The sequence below is a fragment of the Lissotriton vulgaris genome, chromosome 3_1, assembly GCF_964263255.1.
Source record: "Lissotriton vulgaris chromosome 3_1, aLisVul1.2, whole genome shotgun sequence".
NCBI classification, from domain to species: Eukaryota; Metazoa; Chordata; class Amphibia; order Caudata; family Salamandridae; genus Lissotriton; species Lissotriton vulgaris.
In genome coordinates, this window is record NC_141689.1 from 1089097977 (window position 1) to 1089115241 (window position 17265).

Here is a 17265-nt window from a genome sequence, read left to right on the forward strand (position 1 = left end):
ATTGATAGACAATGAAAAGGGCATCTGACTTCCTTTGACCTTAATGTCTGAATTTTCACTTACAGTAAGAAGTGTGCTTACCCCGAGGGTCCTATCTTGCATAATCAAGTGGTCATTGTTGCCCAAGCCTAATAATGTTTCCTGCTCCATAAGTAATTAGCATATGGAAATTCTTTCCTTTCGAAAATTTAAAGGCTTGTTACTTAGATTTATGACTGATGAAAATTGGGTATCTACCTTTTGTAATTGTTGTTCTAACTGTGTGGTGTTTTTTGGTTTGGTTTTCCTCTCAAGTGTTATTTCCTTTAATGTTCAGAAACCCACTTCTTGCATGCCAGTGTGAAGATAACTAACACTCCTTTCTTGTGCCCCTCAGTTTAATTGATTGAGTCTAAAACACAATGTTGAATATGTGTTGCAAAACTGACAAGTACTTACACAGGGCTCAGAATAACACTTGATTCCCATTTCCAAAACAATGTTTGTCTGCTGCTGCATTTGTTCATCCACTTTTTGCAGTGAAGCTTGTATTCTTGCATTGGTCAAAACAAATACCCTATACTTATTTGGAAATGCAAATTTGGCTAACTGATCCATTGATAGAACTTTAGTTCCTTTTACCCTTAGTTTTCCCCAACAAGTCACCTGAAGTGTGCAGATCATATTCTTGAGCCCTGTTGTATTGGACTCAACGTTTTTGTCCCACCAAAGTAAACGCTGAAGAGCTGGTTTGTCCCAGGGTACTCACTATCATTCTTTCATGGGTGCCACACTTTTGTTGACCTTTAACTCTCCCCAGCAGTAGTTCTGTGTAATTCCGTGCCATTGGTTCTGAGGGGGTTTCTTTTTCACACAGCTGCTTCTAAACAGAAGTCCAGCAACCACGTGCCAGCAGCCCCCCAGGATGTACAAGGGTACATCAGCAACCAGTCTCCGGAGAGCATTGTGGAAGAGGCACAGGGAAAACTGACAGAGCTGGAGCAGAGGATTAAAGAAGCCATAGAAAAGAACGCTCAGTTGCAGTCCTTGGAACTGGCACATGCTGACCAACTTACAAAGGAGAAAATTGAGGAGCTGAACAAAACCAGAGAGGAGCAAATCCAGAAAAAGCAAAAGATTCTGGAAGAACTGCAGAAAGTTGAGCGTGAGCTGCAGCTAAAAACACAGCAGCAGTTAAAAAAACAATACCTGGAGGTAAAAGCTCAAAGAATTCAACTTCAGCAACAGCAGTCTTGTCAGCATCTTGGACTTCTAACTCCTGTGGTGGGTGAACATCTAACTGAGGCAGACTATGCACATTTACAACAAGTGGACCCCGTTTTGCTCAAAGAGGACCCAGAGCAGACTGCTGCACAATTGGGGTTCACACCAATCCAACCTCTGGCAATGCCGCAAGCTTTGCCTCTGGCTGCTGGTGCTTTACCCCCAGGATCCATCACGAGCCTCACAGAACTCCAAGGTGTTATAGTTGGACAGCCAGTCCTTGGCCAAGTGCAACTGGCAGGGCTGGGGCAAGGAATTCTGGAAGAAACACAAGAAGGGTTAATGGTAGCCAGTCCTGCTCAGACCCTCACTGATACGCTGGATGACATCATGGCAGGTGGGTTTCTGTTTGGACAGATAATGTGTATGAGATGAACATAACGTGATATAGTTTAGGAGGGAATACCGTAAGAGCATTTTGCCATTAACTTAATCTCGTTTAACTTGCCAGTATTTACAGTCATGAATATCCATTAGTTACATTGGTATAGATATAGGATGGGTATTGTATTATATTTGGGAGCTATTTCCTATTTTAAGTTTGCTGACTGTATGTCAAGTGCTTAGTTTGTCTATTGGTACTAGCCACTTTTGAGAGCTATTATTTCAGTTTGTATTTCAGATTTGCTTGTTATCTGTGTTAGCGTCTTAGCCAGAGCAAATGAAAAAGGAACTTGGACTAGCATTGCCCAGTGTGACAGCTACCCATGAGATTGTAGCAACAATTGTTATTTTAGATGTGCATGTGTGTTCATAGTAAATAGAAACACCATGTTTTATTGTTTTTATCTAAAATGTCTCAAAGTTTGACTTCATGTCGATTGGTAAGTAAGATCCAGGGCTAGTGGACCAGCAACCTTTCCCCTTTGTGACAGGGCTAATTCAATGAAGAACGCAGGAAAAACTGAAATGTTTAAAAAAAATTAGCTTTTGTTTAAAATGTTACCTGCAGGTTAAAGTGTATACGTAACTGTTGTATCCAAATGTAGTTATTTTTCCTTTTGGTGATAGAATTTGCTAGAAGTATTTCTGTATTTTTTATTAATATTCAAAACCCTAGTAAATAGGGTTTCCTAATCTATACATTAGTAGTCTACTTTGAATTGCATGACAAATCAGTAATTTAACTTTAATCAGCACATATTAGTGAGGTAGACTATACATGTTCACTGCTTATGTAAAATGTTTAGATTCAGACAACCCAAAACTAACGTTTGAGATTTAGGCTACATTTTACCGCACAGAATCGGCAGGTACATTGTACCAGTTGGTGAAGCAGGATGTGACCTGTACCGCTGTGTCCTCAGTCAGACATTTGGACTTGGCTTTCAATAGAGTATTTAAAAATAATACAGTGCCATCCATTGCCGTTATTTAGTGGAAGGTTGCCCCAGTGTGTAGCAATAAATTTTAAATCGTTTAGTCCTGTCCTATATATATATAGATATAGATATAGATAGATATATATAGATTCCTATTTAGGCTAAAATAAAATGTCAAAAGGTAGGGAATACTTACTGCTGGTTAAAACTTATTGTTGCAAAATGTATTTTTAATGCACATGATGAATAAGAGAATAATCTACCCATCATAAATTGCATTAAAACAATGTTGCCATGCTGCAGAGTTTGTAGAATTGTGAAGTGTTTTTCACAACTGTTGTGATAAAACATTTTTTTTTTGGTAGGTTTCTCTACCCAGCCATCACGTTCACAACAAGCGGTTCACATTTTTTACAGATGTTTATTTGTACTGAAAAACTCATTCCTAATTTGTTCGAGTTTGTTGTCCTCCTACCACTAATTCGACATCTCTCTGAATAATTTAAAGAGAAAGCAATGTCGGTTTAGGGGACCGTCGCCTTATCTCTTACTAGAGGGTTGTCATTTTGTACCTGAGCCACTCACATTGGTCTTAGTACTTTCTTGTCAGGGTCCTGATTCTTGTGTATTGAGATTATTGGAATCTATTGATCCACACATACAAACTTCCCTCTTATTTGCCACTTTTCCTTGAGTTTTGTATCCAAGTTACTCGATGCATTTCCTGTACATTATAAGGTGATTTCCAAAAGACAGCCAGCAGTGGTGTTTCTGGACGGCACTGGTCAAATATCCCATACTTATAGCTCTCTTATGCCCACTCCTACAGTTCTGACTGCCTACAAAACTCAATCCTTGATAAATGTTGTCACAATATCAGGGGGCAACCTAATTTCCTTGTTCACATTGAACTTTCAAATTCGAATTGCTTTCAAATACTTTTCATATTTCGTTCTTCAACTAATTTCCAGATGGTGTCTTTCCATAAAGTTATTTTTATTAAGTTTCCAATCCCATCTCACTTAAAACAGACCCGATCAATGGGTTTCATCCCTTATAGGGACATCATCAGGGCCTAAAAATTACATTATTATTTTTTGTAATCCATACTTTTCACTTATTAAAATCAACAATTCTGGTTCTTCGTTTTACATTACATTTTTCGATTATTTTTTGTGAGTAATTTTTAATCTAACATGAACCACTTCCATTTCAAGGAGTGTATTGATCAATTATCGAATGTCCTGCTCTTTCCCTTCATTCATCCTTATTTCATCTTTCCCAGTCGGGACATCATCAAATCGCTTTGCGAATGTAAAGGCCCTGCAATTGGCATAGTCTCGTTCATCCGTCCTGATTTTTTCTAACTTCCTTTACTTTAGTTCCTCTTGGTGTGTTGTAATGATTTTATTCAAAATTACATAGTTTTTCTCAATTTCTGTACCAACCTGTGTCAGGTATAGAGACTAATATAGACACACTATCACCGAAAATGTAATTAATCTGTGTATTCCTTAATACATTATAAGGTAGTCTTCGTCAAGTGCTCTTTACTTTAATGCTGAAACCATCATTTGGTGTTCCCCACTTGATTCCTTTGTTTGTAGCTTGTGTGGCTGTATTTACACATGGTTGGCATACTACTGCCATCTAGTGTTGTGCTTGGACGTTGCACGTTTTTGTTAGAAGAAATCTTTTCGAGGCACTAGGTCTCCTATAAAACTGTTCCCTTATTAGGGTATGCGCATGGGTAATGACTCCACTGTTAGATTGTTTTTCTCTGCCGTCTAGTTCGGCCTTGTACCAAAGGGGATCCTGGATGCAACATATTCTGTATTCGTACTTAGGACCCCTATTCTAAGCTTTTCAACCCTTGTTGCCGAGAGTAGCTTTTCACTGCTGATGCCTAACTGAAATGATCCGCACAAGAACAGGGCACTTTGACGCTGGTTTCCCTGACTGTCAGGGCTCAGTCTGCATACTTTTCCATACACTCTGGAAAATGGGAGCTACAATGGGTGGTATGTCTTTTAAAAAGTGCCCTCAGTATCCCTCAAATACCCCTGGATTGACTTGCACCCAGTCTGTAATCTGTGCCTTTCTCTATATAAGAGACTCTGATTGCACATTATCATTCACTGTTCACTGCAAGAAGATTCTAGGTGTAGAGATCGACACCTAGCTCATATCATGATGCAGTGCCAATCCATCAAAACCACACCAAAATTGTTGTTGAGGCTAATCCCCATCAGCGCTGAAGAGGACCAGGAACGCATTGAATACCAGGATCCGCGTGCACTGCAGCCCAACCCAGAGGTAATCTAATCTGATTCCTCAGAGCCTGAGAAACTTGAACAAGATGTTCCCTCCACTTCTGCCAGGGGTCCTCGAATGAAATCTACGTCAAAGATCCTGAATATAGACAACAACATAACACTAGAAAGTTCCCTCATAGCCTGTATACTTTACATAATCAGACCTAGTTCATCCCCTTTTCTTGGACCTTCAAAGCACAACAATAACACATATGCTTTTATTGGTTGTACTTTTTCTTATTTATTTCTTTTATCATCACTTTTTGTCTTTTACGTTTAACTTAATTATATTCTTTTTTTTTTTTATAAATATAGCATACAAAAACATTTTTTTCTTTTAATACATAGATTATCACAATTCCACAAGATACATCAGTTTATTCAAAACATTTTTGGGGGTTTACTAAAGCCGAATTGCTTTCCAAAGAGCAAACAAAAAAGAGGAAAAAAAACATATGTGCCGCTGGTTATACAACACCATAAATACTATCATACTACACTCACTCAAATTCATACACTTTCACACCTACCATAAACATATAATATCGGTATACATCAAGGTATATTCTACGGCAGGAAAAACCTCTGCAAATATTTGAACCACAGAATGTTCTAAAGGGTTCCATGCAAAGTCGATGCGCGTTTCGGTGGGTTTAGTGTATTACAACCACCTTCCTCAGGACCTATGCAGATACACACTCTTATTTTTAAGACACCAGGGGATCTGAAATCACAAATAATAAAAACTGTTGTGCATGTCCAAGACAATTAGAAGGCATTTAATATTTACCAAATTGATATGGTTGGAGCCAGTGTAAACACATCTACATAACTAAAAGGCGGTACACCATTCTCATTTTAATTTATATATACCAAGTAGTCAAATGCCAGATACTTTTTCAGAAACAAATAGATTCTCCCCGTGTCCAGAAACCATAGTCATAGTTTTGCAGATAAAATAGCCACCACCAATAACATTTAAGAAAAAAGAGAAAAGAAAAAAGAAAGAATACAGAATTTTACCAAATTCCAAGAAAAATAAGCAAGAAAAAGAGTATCTCCGTTTACTTACAAGCTACAAAAATGTATTAAGAATCCATATTAAAACTTCAATTATTGAATTGAATACTGTCGTCTGGGTCATCCAAGAGATAGTCATTCTATTATCCTATGAGAAGAGAAACATTCTCTAAAGGGACCATATTAAGAAACCTGGGGAAGACAGTTGCCTAGTATCTCAGTCCTTACCTCCATTCTTTTAAAATTATTGTGAGAATGAAATTGCATTATCAGGTATCCTCTTCAGGGGCAGATAAACGAGCAAGGCACAGAATCCTACAAGGAAAAACAGCGTCCAATAAATACATATGGTCCCTGGGATCCACAGTGATACCATGGCTAGACTAATATTGACCCATACTGACCTTCAGTTATTGTCTCATATACTGTCAAACTTGATTTTCTTGTCACCATATATGTACCCCACAGTGTCTGACATCAGTCTATAGGTAGCCCGTTATTCCTGAAAAACACACAGAAATGGACCATGTTTGATGTGCTTGCTAAGAGGTTCTGGTTAATATCCGAACTACTCGACTATAAAAATATGTTGCTGGTACATAAGGAGTTAACTCAACATGGATCTCATGTCGGCACACCCCATACGTGTGATCCCTAAATCTGCCCCCTACTCGTAACCACACTATTGGAAAAACTCTTGATTCCGTTTAACCAGAAGCATAACCGAGTTTGTAGTGTGGTGTAAAAACATTTGCCCTTACAAGTTGTTTGAGACGAGAAGAACCAACCCTGCCTCAAAATAACCTTCAATATATCCCTCGGCATTTACCCTTCCAAGTTATTTTAAATACAAAAGAAAAACACACCCATACTGTCGCAAACTAAGGATCGGTATGCCCCTACACCATACGATTCATACCTTCATTGCTCCAAAGTATGGCTTCTACGTTCAAACTGCCCGATAAGTCCCACGACAAAGAATAGTTTACGGGCTCGCAGCTATTTATTTAGTGGCGTGGCGCGAAAAAATCTTGTAGCACGCAGAGTCAGGTGACCCTCATTGACCGCGCTGAATAGTAAACCTAGACGATGGGTAACGTGCACCCTTGATACTATGTGCGCCATCTTAAGATTCCCAAATGCCCGCATCTTTTAGACAAACCTCAACAACATAAAACTCGGACAGCCACACACTGAGGCTGAGTGGCATCCAGCCCATCACATAAGACTGCCGTCTACATAGACTCCCCAGCCTTCAGGCTCCGTTCACCTGAAAAAGGACCCAGACAAGGGCCTCGATTCCCCAACAATCTGCATCTCGGGTAAACCGAAAACACTGGTGAAGCCGTGAGACTCAGTAGCATAGACATCTCAGTTGGACCCGTGAAAGGCCTATACTCTGAAGTCAGCGTCAAAGATTCAGTGTTTAGCGGAAAACACCAGCCATCTTGAGACTACCATCCACTGCTGGTTCTGAGGATTCTCAAAGGTCAGTCTTTAAGAGGTTTTAGGAAAAGATCGCCAAGAAGCAGCGTTGAATCACTATTCGCCTACACAAGGGGAAGATTTATTCAAAATAGCCAAAACTTTGGAACTCATGCCAAAGCAACGGAAACTGACTTTTGAGAAGGAGCCTACACTGCACTCTTCATCGGACGCTCTATCACAGGCAAACCATTTTAAGGACACAGCCACTAGCCCTCTTCCTCAAGCACCTATTACCCCTCCACAGGAAGTGTCTTTAGCATCACCCCCTCACATTTCTCACCATGGTCCTTACTATGAGGTACCCTTTTATCCTCTTCCAACAGATGATTGTTGGAGGATTATGATGAAGACTCCATCAGGGGGCACAGCCTTGTAGTCAGTTTGACGTAGGACCTCTCCATTGATGACATTGTTGCATACCATGTTGTCATTCAATGGGCTGCAGTCTATCATACAGTGTACATGCAAACCATTCCTGCGAAGGAAGACTTCCTGGTGGGTCTGAGCGCTGCATGCGATTGCTCACAGTGCTGAAAGGGATGCTCAAATCCACTCCAAACATTTTTAAGGAACCTGTCCGGACCTGCACCGTTACTACCAGGATTGAAAAGAAAAATAAGCCGTTCGAGGCATGTGGGCTGCTGAATTCATATCTGTGCATAGATCGCTGCCTAGTGTTGGGTCCGGATGATTGCACATTGTTGTCCTGGAAGAGTCTTCGAAGTATCACAAGATAGGTGGCTCCTCCCCTGGACTACAGTGCGCATGGACATCCTCTCCATCCTCAGATTGTTTTTTTCCGCCATTGGGTTCGGATGTACTTTCCTTTACTCGAAGTTCGGAATCGAAAAAAACTTTTCTAAAAGGCCAAAAGGCCTTCGGACTCGTCGGTATTGTTTTCGATCGGTGCCGACAGCTTTATTTACAGTTTATTCAACTCAGGACGTCGAATCGGGCCGTGGGTCTTCTCGACGCCAAAGGGACCAGTCGTCGATGGAACGAAGTCCATTCAAAAGATGCCCTCTTTGTAATTTGTAATACCCACATATAGATAAACACCCTGTATGTAACAAGTGTTTATCTCCGGAACATAATGAAGCCGACTGCCTAGCCTGTGCCCAATTTCGATCCAAGAAGACACTTCGGATTAGACGGGCCGCTAGGCTAATCATGCAAAAACCAGCTCCGGAGCCTGAAAATATCTTCGACGATGAAGATCTAGCCGAAGAATCAGATCAACAGTCGGATCAAGATTCAGAGCATGACTCCAACTACTATGTCGACGAAGGAGAAGCCATCGTCGAGGTAGGAGACGACGAACAAGTGATCGGAGCCGTCGAAGACGACTCCAGTGATGAAATGGGGCCAACCGTGAGTACGACGCCCCAAACATACACTTCTATGGTTCCACAGGCTCAGGTCGAGGTATCGCCGGAAGGCCTTAGCCAAGATCTCGAAACCCATTCTATAGCCCCGCGATACAGCTCGGCTAAGAATATTAGATAAGAGCCATCGGATCAACATTACCCGAGATTGTGGATATCGAAATCGAAAGTTATGGAACCAAAAACGAAACCAATACTGATCGACTACACTGTATTCGGACCAAACTACGTCGATCCATCGGAGACGATCCCAAAGAAGATAGTCAACAATACGGTCTTCGGACCAAACTATGTTCGATCCATCGAAGTCGAACACAAGGGTCATCGAGCCGAAGGCCAGCGCACCTATATCCACTCCAAAACAAAAGGCCGTCGAACCGATAAGATTGGCGCCGACAACTGACAACACAAAAAAGGGACTCGATACGAAGAAGGTTGTCGATCCGAAACAGAGAATCGACAAACCAATGGCTGTGCAACCAAAGACGATCGAGCCGAAGAAAATCGACCGGAAGAAGGCCATCGAGCCGAGACCGCAAGGAATCGGTCCAAAACGACAGGTTCCGAAGACGCCACAAGGTCAGAAGGGTACTATCTACCCGAGAAAGAACGTCGAACTGATAACATCGGCTCCAAAGAAACAGGCACAACCTAAAAAGACTGTTGTAACACCGAGGGCTCTCGGACCGATCAAATTTGGCCTACCAACTTCCTTTAAGAGAAAGGCGGTCGACCCGAAGACCGGAATCGAACCGAAACAAACAAAATCAAAGACATTGGGAAAAAAGCCAAGGACTTCTGAGCAGGAGATCTTATATCCAGACCCCTCATCAGAAGAACAGTCAAAACTTTACATTGACCCTAATTCTGGCAAAGTCACTCTCTACAAGAGGAAAATCAGACCAGAAACTGATAGAGAGACTTATATCATCCCACTCAAAAAGAAAAGGGACTGTTCTACTTCACCTATTCTATTTGAGCCTATCAAACAAACTATGCCTAACATGTACACATATATACACACACACACACTCAGATGAAGAGGTGGACTATGAAGATAATGAGGAATACAATTGCCCAGTAGACCCTGACCAAGACAGTCAAGCTCAACCATGGGCAGACCCAGTACATCCTGGTGACTCTCAGCCCATTCCAGATACACCTGCATACCCTGCTAATCCTTCTCCTACAGAGGATACAGCTGCTTTTAATGCTCTAATAGATAGGGCAGCCCTCCATCACAATGTAGAGATGCATGCAGACCCCATTGAGGAAGATTTCCTCTTTGACACTTTTGCCACATCCGAAAGATCTGTCAAAACACTACCTATGTTAAAAGGGGTACTTAAACATGCAGGTGACATATTTAAGGAAACAACTAGGGCACGGGTCATTAACCCCAGAATAGAGAGGAAATACATGCCAGCACCAGTAGACCCCACATATATTAAGGGACAACTGCCTTTGGATTCTTTAGTGGTATCCAATGCACGTAAACGTGCAAACTCACAAACAACTGGAGAAGCTACAGCTCCTGACAAAGAATCAAAGATCTTAGAGGCCTCAGGAAAGAGGGTAGATGCTCAAGCAGCTAAAATATGGCGAATATCTAATACGCAAGCCCTGTGGCTAGGTACGACAGGGCACACTATGACACCTTAGAGACACTTATCCAATATTTACCTGAACCTGAAAGTTAATAACGAACGCCTCCTTTAAATTTGCCCTAGACGTGGCAGATACAGCGGCCAGATTAGTTAACACCAGTCCACTTTATTAAACCAGACAGTAAATCCTGACTATTTATTTGGTCCAGCTGTAGATACAATCCTGGACAAGATGAAAAAAATACACTGAGACGGCTAAGTCTATGGGAGCCTTGCAGTCCCAACAGCATAGAGGCTCCTTTCGTCGCTCCAATTACAGAGGAGCTGCAAGAGGTAACTCATCACAGCAGACCTCAAACTACAAAGGGAATACGCAAACTACCTACAGTAAAAGCAATAGAGGTGGATACCGCGGCAATAACAACAAAGGCAGAGGACGAGGGAATAGTACCAACAGATCCTCTACCAACACAAAACAGTGACTTCTTGGCGCTACCCCCAGACCATACAACACCAGTCGGGGGACGATTACAGCACTTCCTACCGGTCTGGCAAAACATCACTACAGACAAGTGGGTAAGGCAAATTATCCAGGATGGCTATTGCCTAGAGCTAACCTCCACACCACCCAACATACCACCAAGACACCGTCCTATGTCTGTAGAACACCTAAACTTATTGCAGCAAGAAGTCATCGGCATGCTGCAAAAAAGGGGCCATACAACTAGTACCATTAGAACATCAGGGTACAGGGGTATACTCATTATACTTCCTCATCCCCAAAAAGGATGGGTCTCTCAGACCAATATTGGACCTCAGGCCCCTAAATCAATACATTTTATCAGAGCATTTTCATATGCTCACTTTACAACAAGTCTTACCACTGCTGCGACAAGGAGACTTCCTCGCAACTTTGGCCCTCAAAGACGCATACTTGCATATACCGATACATCCTTCTCACAGGAAACATCTCCGGTTCACAATACAGAATCAACATTACCAATTCAAAGTCCTTCCATTTGGTGTAACAGCCCAGAGGGTGTTCACAAAATGCCTAGCGACAGTAGCTGCACATTTGAGAAGACAACCTATTCACGTCTATCTGTACCTGGACGACTGGCTAATTAATGCAAGCAAAGTCTGCCCAGCAATGTGCCAGCCACATGTACCAAACTATTCACCTCCTGCACAGTCTAGGCTTCACGTTGAACTACCCAAAATCTCATCTTCAGCCGTCCCATGTACAGCAGTACCTGGTAACAACGATAGATACCATAGCAGCAAAAGCATACCCAAACACTGCAAGAATCAACAGTATGCAACTGCTGATCCAAAAGTTCAAGCCCCAACACTCGCTCTCTGCCCGAGTGTTTATGCAATTCATAGGCATGATGGATTTGTGCATCTTCATAGTCCCTCACGCAAGACTGCACATGCGTCCGCTACAAGAGTGCTTAGCACGGCAATGGAACAAGGCTCAAGGACAATTGAAAGACCTAGTGTTGGTAACCAGTCGTGCATACAACTCTCTGCATTGGTGGAATCCGCAAAACCTTTGCAAGGGACGACTGTTCCACAAATAGTGTTGACGACGGACGCATCCCTGATAGGATGGGGAGCCCATGTCCTTCAGTACACAGTGCAGTGCCTATGGACGACACAACAAAAGAAAATGCACATCAACTTGCTGGAGCTGATGGCAATTTTTCTGGCAATAAAAGCGTTCAAAGTACATTTATGCAACAAAACTGTGTTGATCCGGACGGACAACATGACAGCAATGTACTACATACAGAAACAGGTAGGAACGCACTCTCCACAGCTATCACATCTAGCCCAAAGCATGGGGAAGTGGGCCATAGAGAGAAACATTTTTCTCATGGCGGAACACCTCCCAGGCAAGGACAACCAAATAGCGGACCTGCTCAGCAGACACCGCCAACAGATGCACGAGCATCCCACAGTGCTAGGACCATACTTCCAACAGTGGGGGCAACCAGAGATAGACCTGTTCGCCACAAAGGAAAGCGCAAAATGCCAGTACTTTGTCGCCAGTTTTCCACATCCACAGTCGCAGGGCAATGTGATATGGATGAACTGGTCAGGCAAATTTGTGTACGCTTTTCCCCCAGCACCGTTAATACCGCTAGTGGCACGCAAACTATGCCAGCATTCACTGACACTAATTCTGGTTGCTCCAACATGGGCAAGGCAACCATGGAACACAACTTTTCTAGAACTTTCCGTGGTGCCTCATCTAAGACTGCGGCTAACACCCACTCTTCTCACTCAGAGCCATGGAGACATACAGCACCCAGATCCGCAACAACTGAACCTTGCAATCTGGCTGCTGAAGTCCTAGAGTTTGGGTACCTAAACTTACCAATCAATCATAGGTGTAGGGACTAGGGATTTACGGGTCTGTCTCATTCCCCAGGGAAAGTACAAGATTTATCAAAGGAGAAACAGACACTTGTAACACTAAGCCATTGGTTTAGTAAATTTTAGAGTAACCTCATAAACCCTATGCAAATTGGAATATAGCGGTATATGTGGTTCATCCGCCCCGCATATGGGTTAACGGCCGTTATCATCGGTTACTCTAAATGAGTGATTTAGCCAGCCTCAACCGGAGGCACCTCTGGCATATAGTGCAGTGTCCAGAGAGAAAAAAGTGGTGTGTCAAAAAAAGGGGGAATTAGGGAAAAAATAGTTTAAGAAAACTGGAAACTCACCCCCAGTAGGTTTATTAAGTGGAGTGGTTACCAATTGGTTAAAAATAGTTGGTACTACTGGATTGATCGGGTTACTGGATCATAGTAGTGGGAAAAAACACTTATTACATAAACGTCGACATGTTTCTGCTCTGTCGGCCCATAGGGGTCTATAGAGCATTCGTCAGGACTAACAAAGGACAAACAATATTTAAATTTACTCACACCTTTTTGTGTTGTAATGCTTAAATAACCTGTATTATTTGCAGGGTATTGACTCCTCTGGTTTCTGAAAAGTAATCGGGAGACAACATCGAGAGAAGACACACTCTATTATTGACAAAACCTAATTTAGGCTAGTACAATTCATATGAAATAACATTGTTTTTCATTTAGTACTCGAAAATGCAAGACATATCGTCTTAAAGATGGGCAGGGTAGTGTTACTGGGAAGAACTTATCGCGCTATAGACTAGGTGATGAAAAGAAATGAAATCGCATTCCGCTGTGATGCAGTGCTGGCAATGCGCGTTAGTCAAGTGTCTAACAAGCTAAGCAGGAGGACAGCGCGTGAAATAGACTGAGCGCACTCCCGTCAGGGCTGAGGGTACGCAGCCGGCACATTAGGCAAAGTTGCATTATAACTTGTTTACACACATGAACCTCTTATCTAGCGAGTCTTGCATGCGCAATGAGGTAAATAATGTTGGGTCGAGTAACATTAAAGCGCAATAAGCTTCTAAAGCTGAGTTGGCGAGTTTATGTAAAAACGCAGCTCATTTCTAGTACCTTATAACCAGGAGTACTTGCTTGCGTCGGGGGGCCCTCGGGACTCAGAGCTATATTAAGAGAATATCGGGTTGATTAGTATCATGTTGTGTCACCTTACCGGGATTCAGTTGGCTGTATTGTTTGGTTCCGCCATTACCCGCATGCGTCTGCACATTCGTCTAGTGCTGACTCTGCCCCCGGAAGCTGGGGAGGCCGGCTGTGCAGATATTTTTAAAGGGCCAGGCGCTGATGACTCACGTATTACCTGCAACGTAGGCTGATGTATTTTTTCTTTCTCGAACTCAACTTTATTGATCTCATCAGAAGCGGAGTTTTGGGTGCTCATATCTACATCGTGGGCTGATGTGTTTTTTCAACTCGGCTTTATTGATCTCATCAAAAGCGGAGTTTTGAATGTTCATATCTGAATGGAAATCACTTGTGTTGGAGATTGTAATTCATTATGTGGTTTTGTCAGAGGCACTGGATCAACAGTCTCTTGTGTTAGAGCTGATAACACATTGGGAGGTATTTGCAATGGCACTAAGATAGCGGTCCATCATTTAGAGAATTGGTGCCACGGTATGGAGTCATTAAGACCGTTTTCATGGGTTCTAAGGCGTTCCACCCATCTTTGTTCTTTTTCAAACAATGTTCTTTCACATCTTTGTGATTTATCGGTAAGCATTTCGATTACTGACCATTGGATGTCGTCGCAGGAGTGGCCTGCTTGCACAAAGTGGGTACAGAGTTTGGTGGTGTTCTTTTTTAATCTAATGTTACTGCGATGTTCGCCAATCCTTGTTTTTATCTTTCTACATGTCATCCCGATGTAACGTTTGCCACATGGGCAGGTGACAGTGTAGATGACGTGGGTCGAGTTACAGTTCGTATGCTGTCGTTGTTGCCACACAAAGGTGTCGGATAGTTGCAATGTTTTCGTGGTCGTTGTGGTTTTACATGCCACACAAGACCCACATGGGTAGTGTCCCATTACTGGTGCCATGGTTATGTCTCTTAAAGGGATTGCTTGCAGTTTTTTACGTACTGGTCGGGTGTGTACTAGGACATCCTTGATATTTTTAGACCTCCTATTGGCAAATCTCGGTCTGGGCCAGTCAAAATGTCCGGTCTGGAGGATATGCCAGTTCTTGTTTACAAGTTTTTTTACTGCGTAAGACGCCTGGCTGAATGTTGTGACACAGGTGGTTAGGTCAGGTACTGTTTCTTTTTCAAAAGTTTGCAGAAGGCATTCCCTTGGTTGGTTAGAGGCTCTCTTTTTGCAGAGTTTGATGGTTTTCTCTGTGTAATTTCTTTGTCTTAGTCTGTCACTTAGTTCATTGGCTTGTGCTACAAAATCAGAGTTGTTACTGCAATTCCTCTTTAAACGCAGGAACTGGCTGTAAGGGAGGTTGTCCCTTAAAGGTTTGGGGTGGAAGCTGTGATAGGACAGAATGCTGTTCTTAGCCGTGGGTTTCCTGTATGTTTTGGTATGTAGCTCATTATTCTTGACAAAGATTGTTATGTCAAGGAAGTCAAGGTTGCAGTTTGTAGCTGTATGTGTGAACTTAAGCCATGGGTCAAGGCTGTTGAGCCAATTCATAAATGCTTGTAGGTCCAAATTTTTGTCCCAGATCATGATGATGTCATCAATGTATCGCTTCCAGTATAAAATACTGGAAGAGAAGTTGTTATCTACATTGATTATGTTGAGTTCTTCAAAGTGACTGACATAGAGCCCCGCTACCGAGGGAGCGAAGGCGCTCCCCATGGATGTACCATGGATTTGGAGGTATAGGTCTTCTTCAAAAGCGAAGAAATTCTCCTTCAATGCTAACTTGCAACATTCTAGGATAAAATGTCTTGGTGTTTGGAATTCCCAGTCTTTTGAGAATAAGACATCTTCCAGAACCTGTAGGGTCTCATTTTGAGGCAGACTGGTAAATAGAGCTTCAACATCAAGGCCCACAAGGAGCATGGTTTCTGGATTGAAAGGTTTTTTGTCTATTTGTACCAGGAGATCTCGTGTGTCCTTTAGATACGCCGGTGTTTCTTGGACGAGAGGCTTCAGGAATTCGTCGGCAAATTTTGAGAGGGGTTCTAGAATAGAACCAATGCCCGAAACTATCGGACGGCCTGGTGGTGGGCTCCTGTTTTTATGGGTTTTTGGCAAAGAATAAAAATACGGGGTGATAGGTTCTTTTGCCATCAGGAAATCTGCTTCTTTCGGTGTGATCCATCCTTTAGTTTCTGCTTCATTGACCATAATTGAGATGGTGTTTCTGAGTCTTTCAGAGGGATCCAAGTCTATCTTTTGGTAAAACCTCGCATCTGATAACAGGGCTAGGCATTGTGTCTCATATCCTTCTTTACTTAAGATAACAGTTCCACCCCCCTTGTCTGCTGGCTTGATCACTATTTTTTCGTTGGTTTTCAATGCTTCTAGAGCCATGCGTTCATCTTTGCTTAAGTTTTGGTATGGTTTTTTATATTGCAATTTATCCACGCCATTAAGGAGTGCCTGCTCAAAAGTCTGTAGTTCTGGGTGGACGGTTGTGGCTGGTGGGTTGAAAGTTGACTTGTTTCTCAGGGTTGTATCACCCTGTTTCGTGGTCCCAGCGTTGGAATTGTGATCAGAGAAGAAGGCTTTCAACTTCAAAGTTCTGCAGAATTCGGCTAATTCACTCTTCAATTTAAAAGTGTCGAGCCTGGGAGTTGGAACAAAACCTAGTCCCTTGTTAAGGATTTCTATCTGTTCTTCCGGTAGTTCAATGCCTGAGAGGTTTACTACGAGGGATTGGTTTTGCTGGTGGAGGGGTGCGAAGCTGCCATGCTGCGTGTCTGGACATTCCTCTGTTGGTCTTGCCATCTGAGGGATTTTTTCTTGCCTCTTGGCTGATTTTGGCCTCTCGATAAAAAATGAGGTTCCTTTTGTGTAGTGTACTGATTATGACCCATTTGTTGTTCTCCCAAATTTGGCATTTGTTGCCCGCCTGGGTTATATGGGTCCATCCAGCCACCATATGGTGGGACGAACGGTTGGTAGTATGGCATGTTGTATCCATGAAAGAATGGTCTCTGCCATCTATTACCTCTCCTTGGGCGATTTTGTCTATAATTGCCCCTTCCTCGTTTGGGAAAATAACCATCTGAACTATTGAACGAGCTGTTGGAGGAATTATTGGATTCGTTGTCAGATCCTGTGTCCTGAGGGGAGTATTCCTCTGCAGTATACGGGTGCATTTTCTCCTGATTGAATTTCTTGAGATCTTTTCCCAATTTGGTTAATTTGCTCTGAGTGAGAAAATCCCGGTTTTCCTGCAGTTCTTTGTTGATTTCATCAAGCCTTTGTTTGTACACTGCAGGGTTGATACCTTTCT

The 17265-nt window shown here is 42.5% G+C and overlaps 1 protein-coding gene across 19 annotated transcripts in view; it reads left to right on the forward strand.

Annotated features, from left to right (window-relative positions):
* The window catches only part of LOC147727467 (ankyrin repeat domain-containing protein 17-like), a 1323072-nt gene that overhangs the window by 508465 nt on the left and 797342 nt on the right, over positions 1-17265 (forward strand). For 12 of the 19 annotated variants that reach the window (XM_086961534.1, XM_086961542.1, XM_086961537.1 and 9 more), the window contains exon 15: positions 857-1600. The exons of the other annotated variants lie outside the window; for them this stretch is intronic. In XM_086961534.1, coding sequence (XP_086817660.1) covers positions 857-1600 — 744 coding nt within the window. The remainder of the gene's footprint in view (positions 1-856; positions 1601-17265) is intronic. 19 annotated transcript variants of the gene reach the window in all.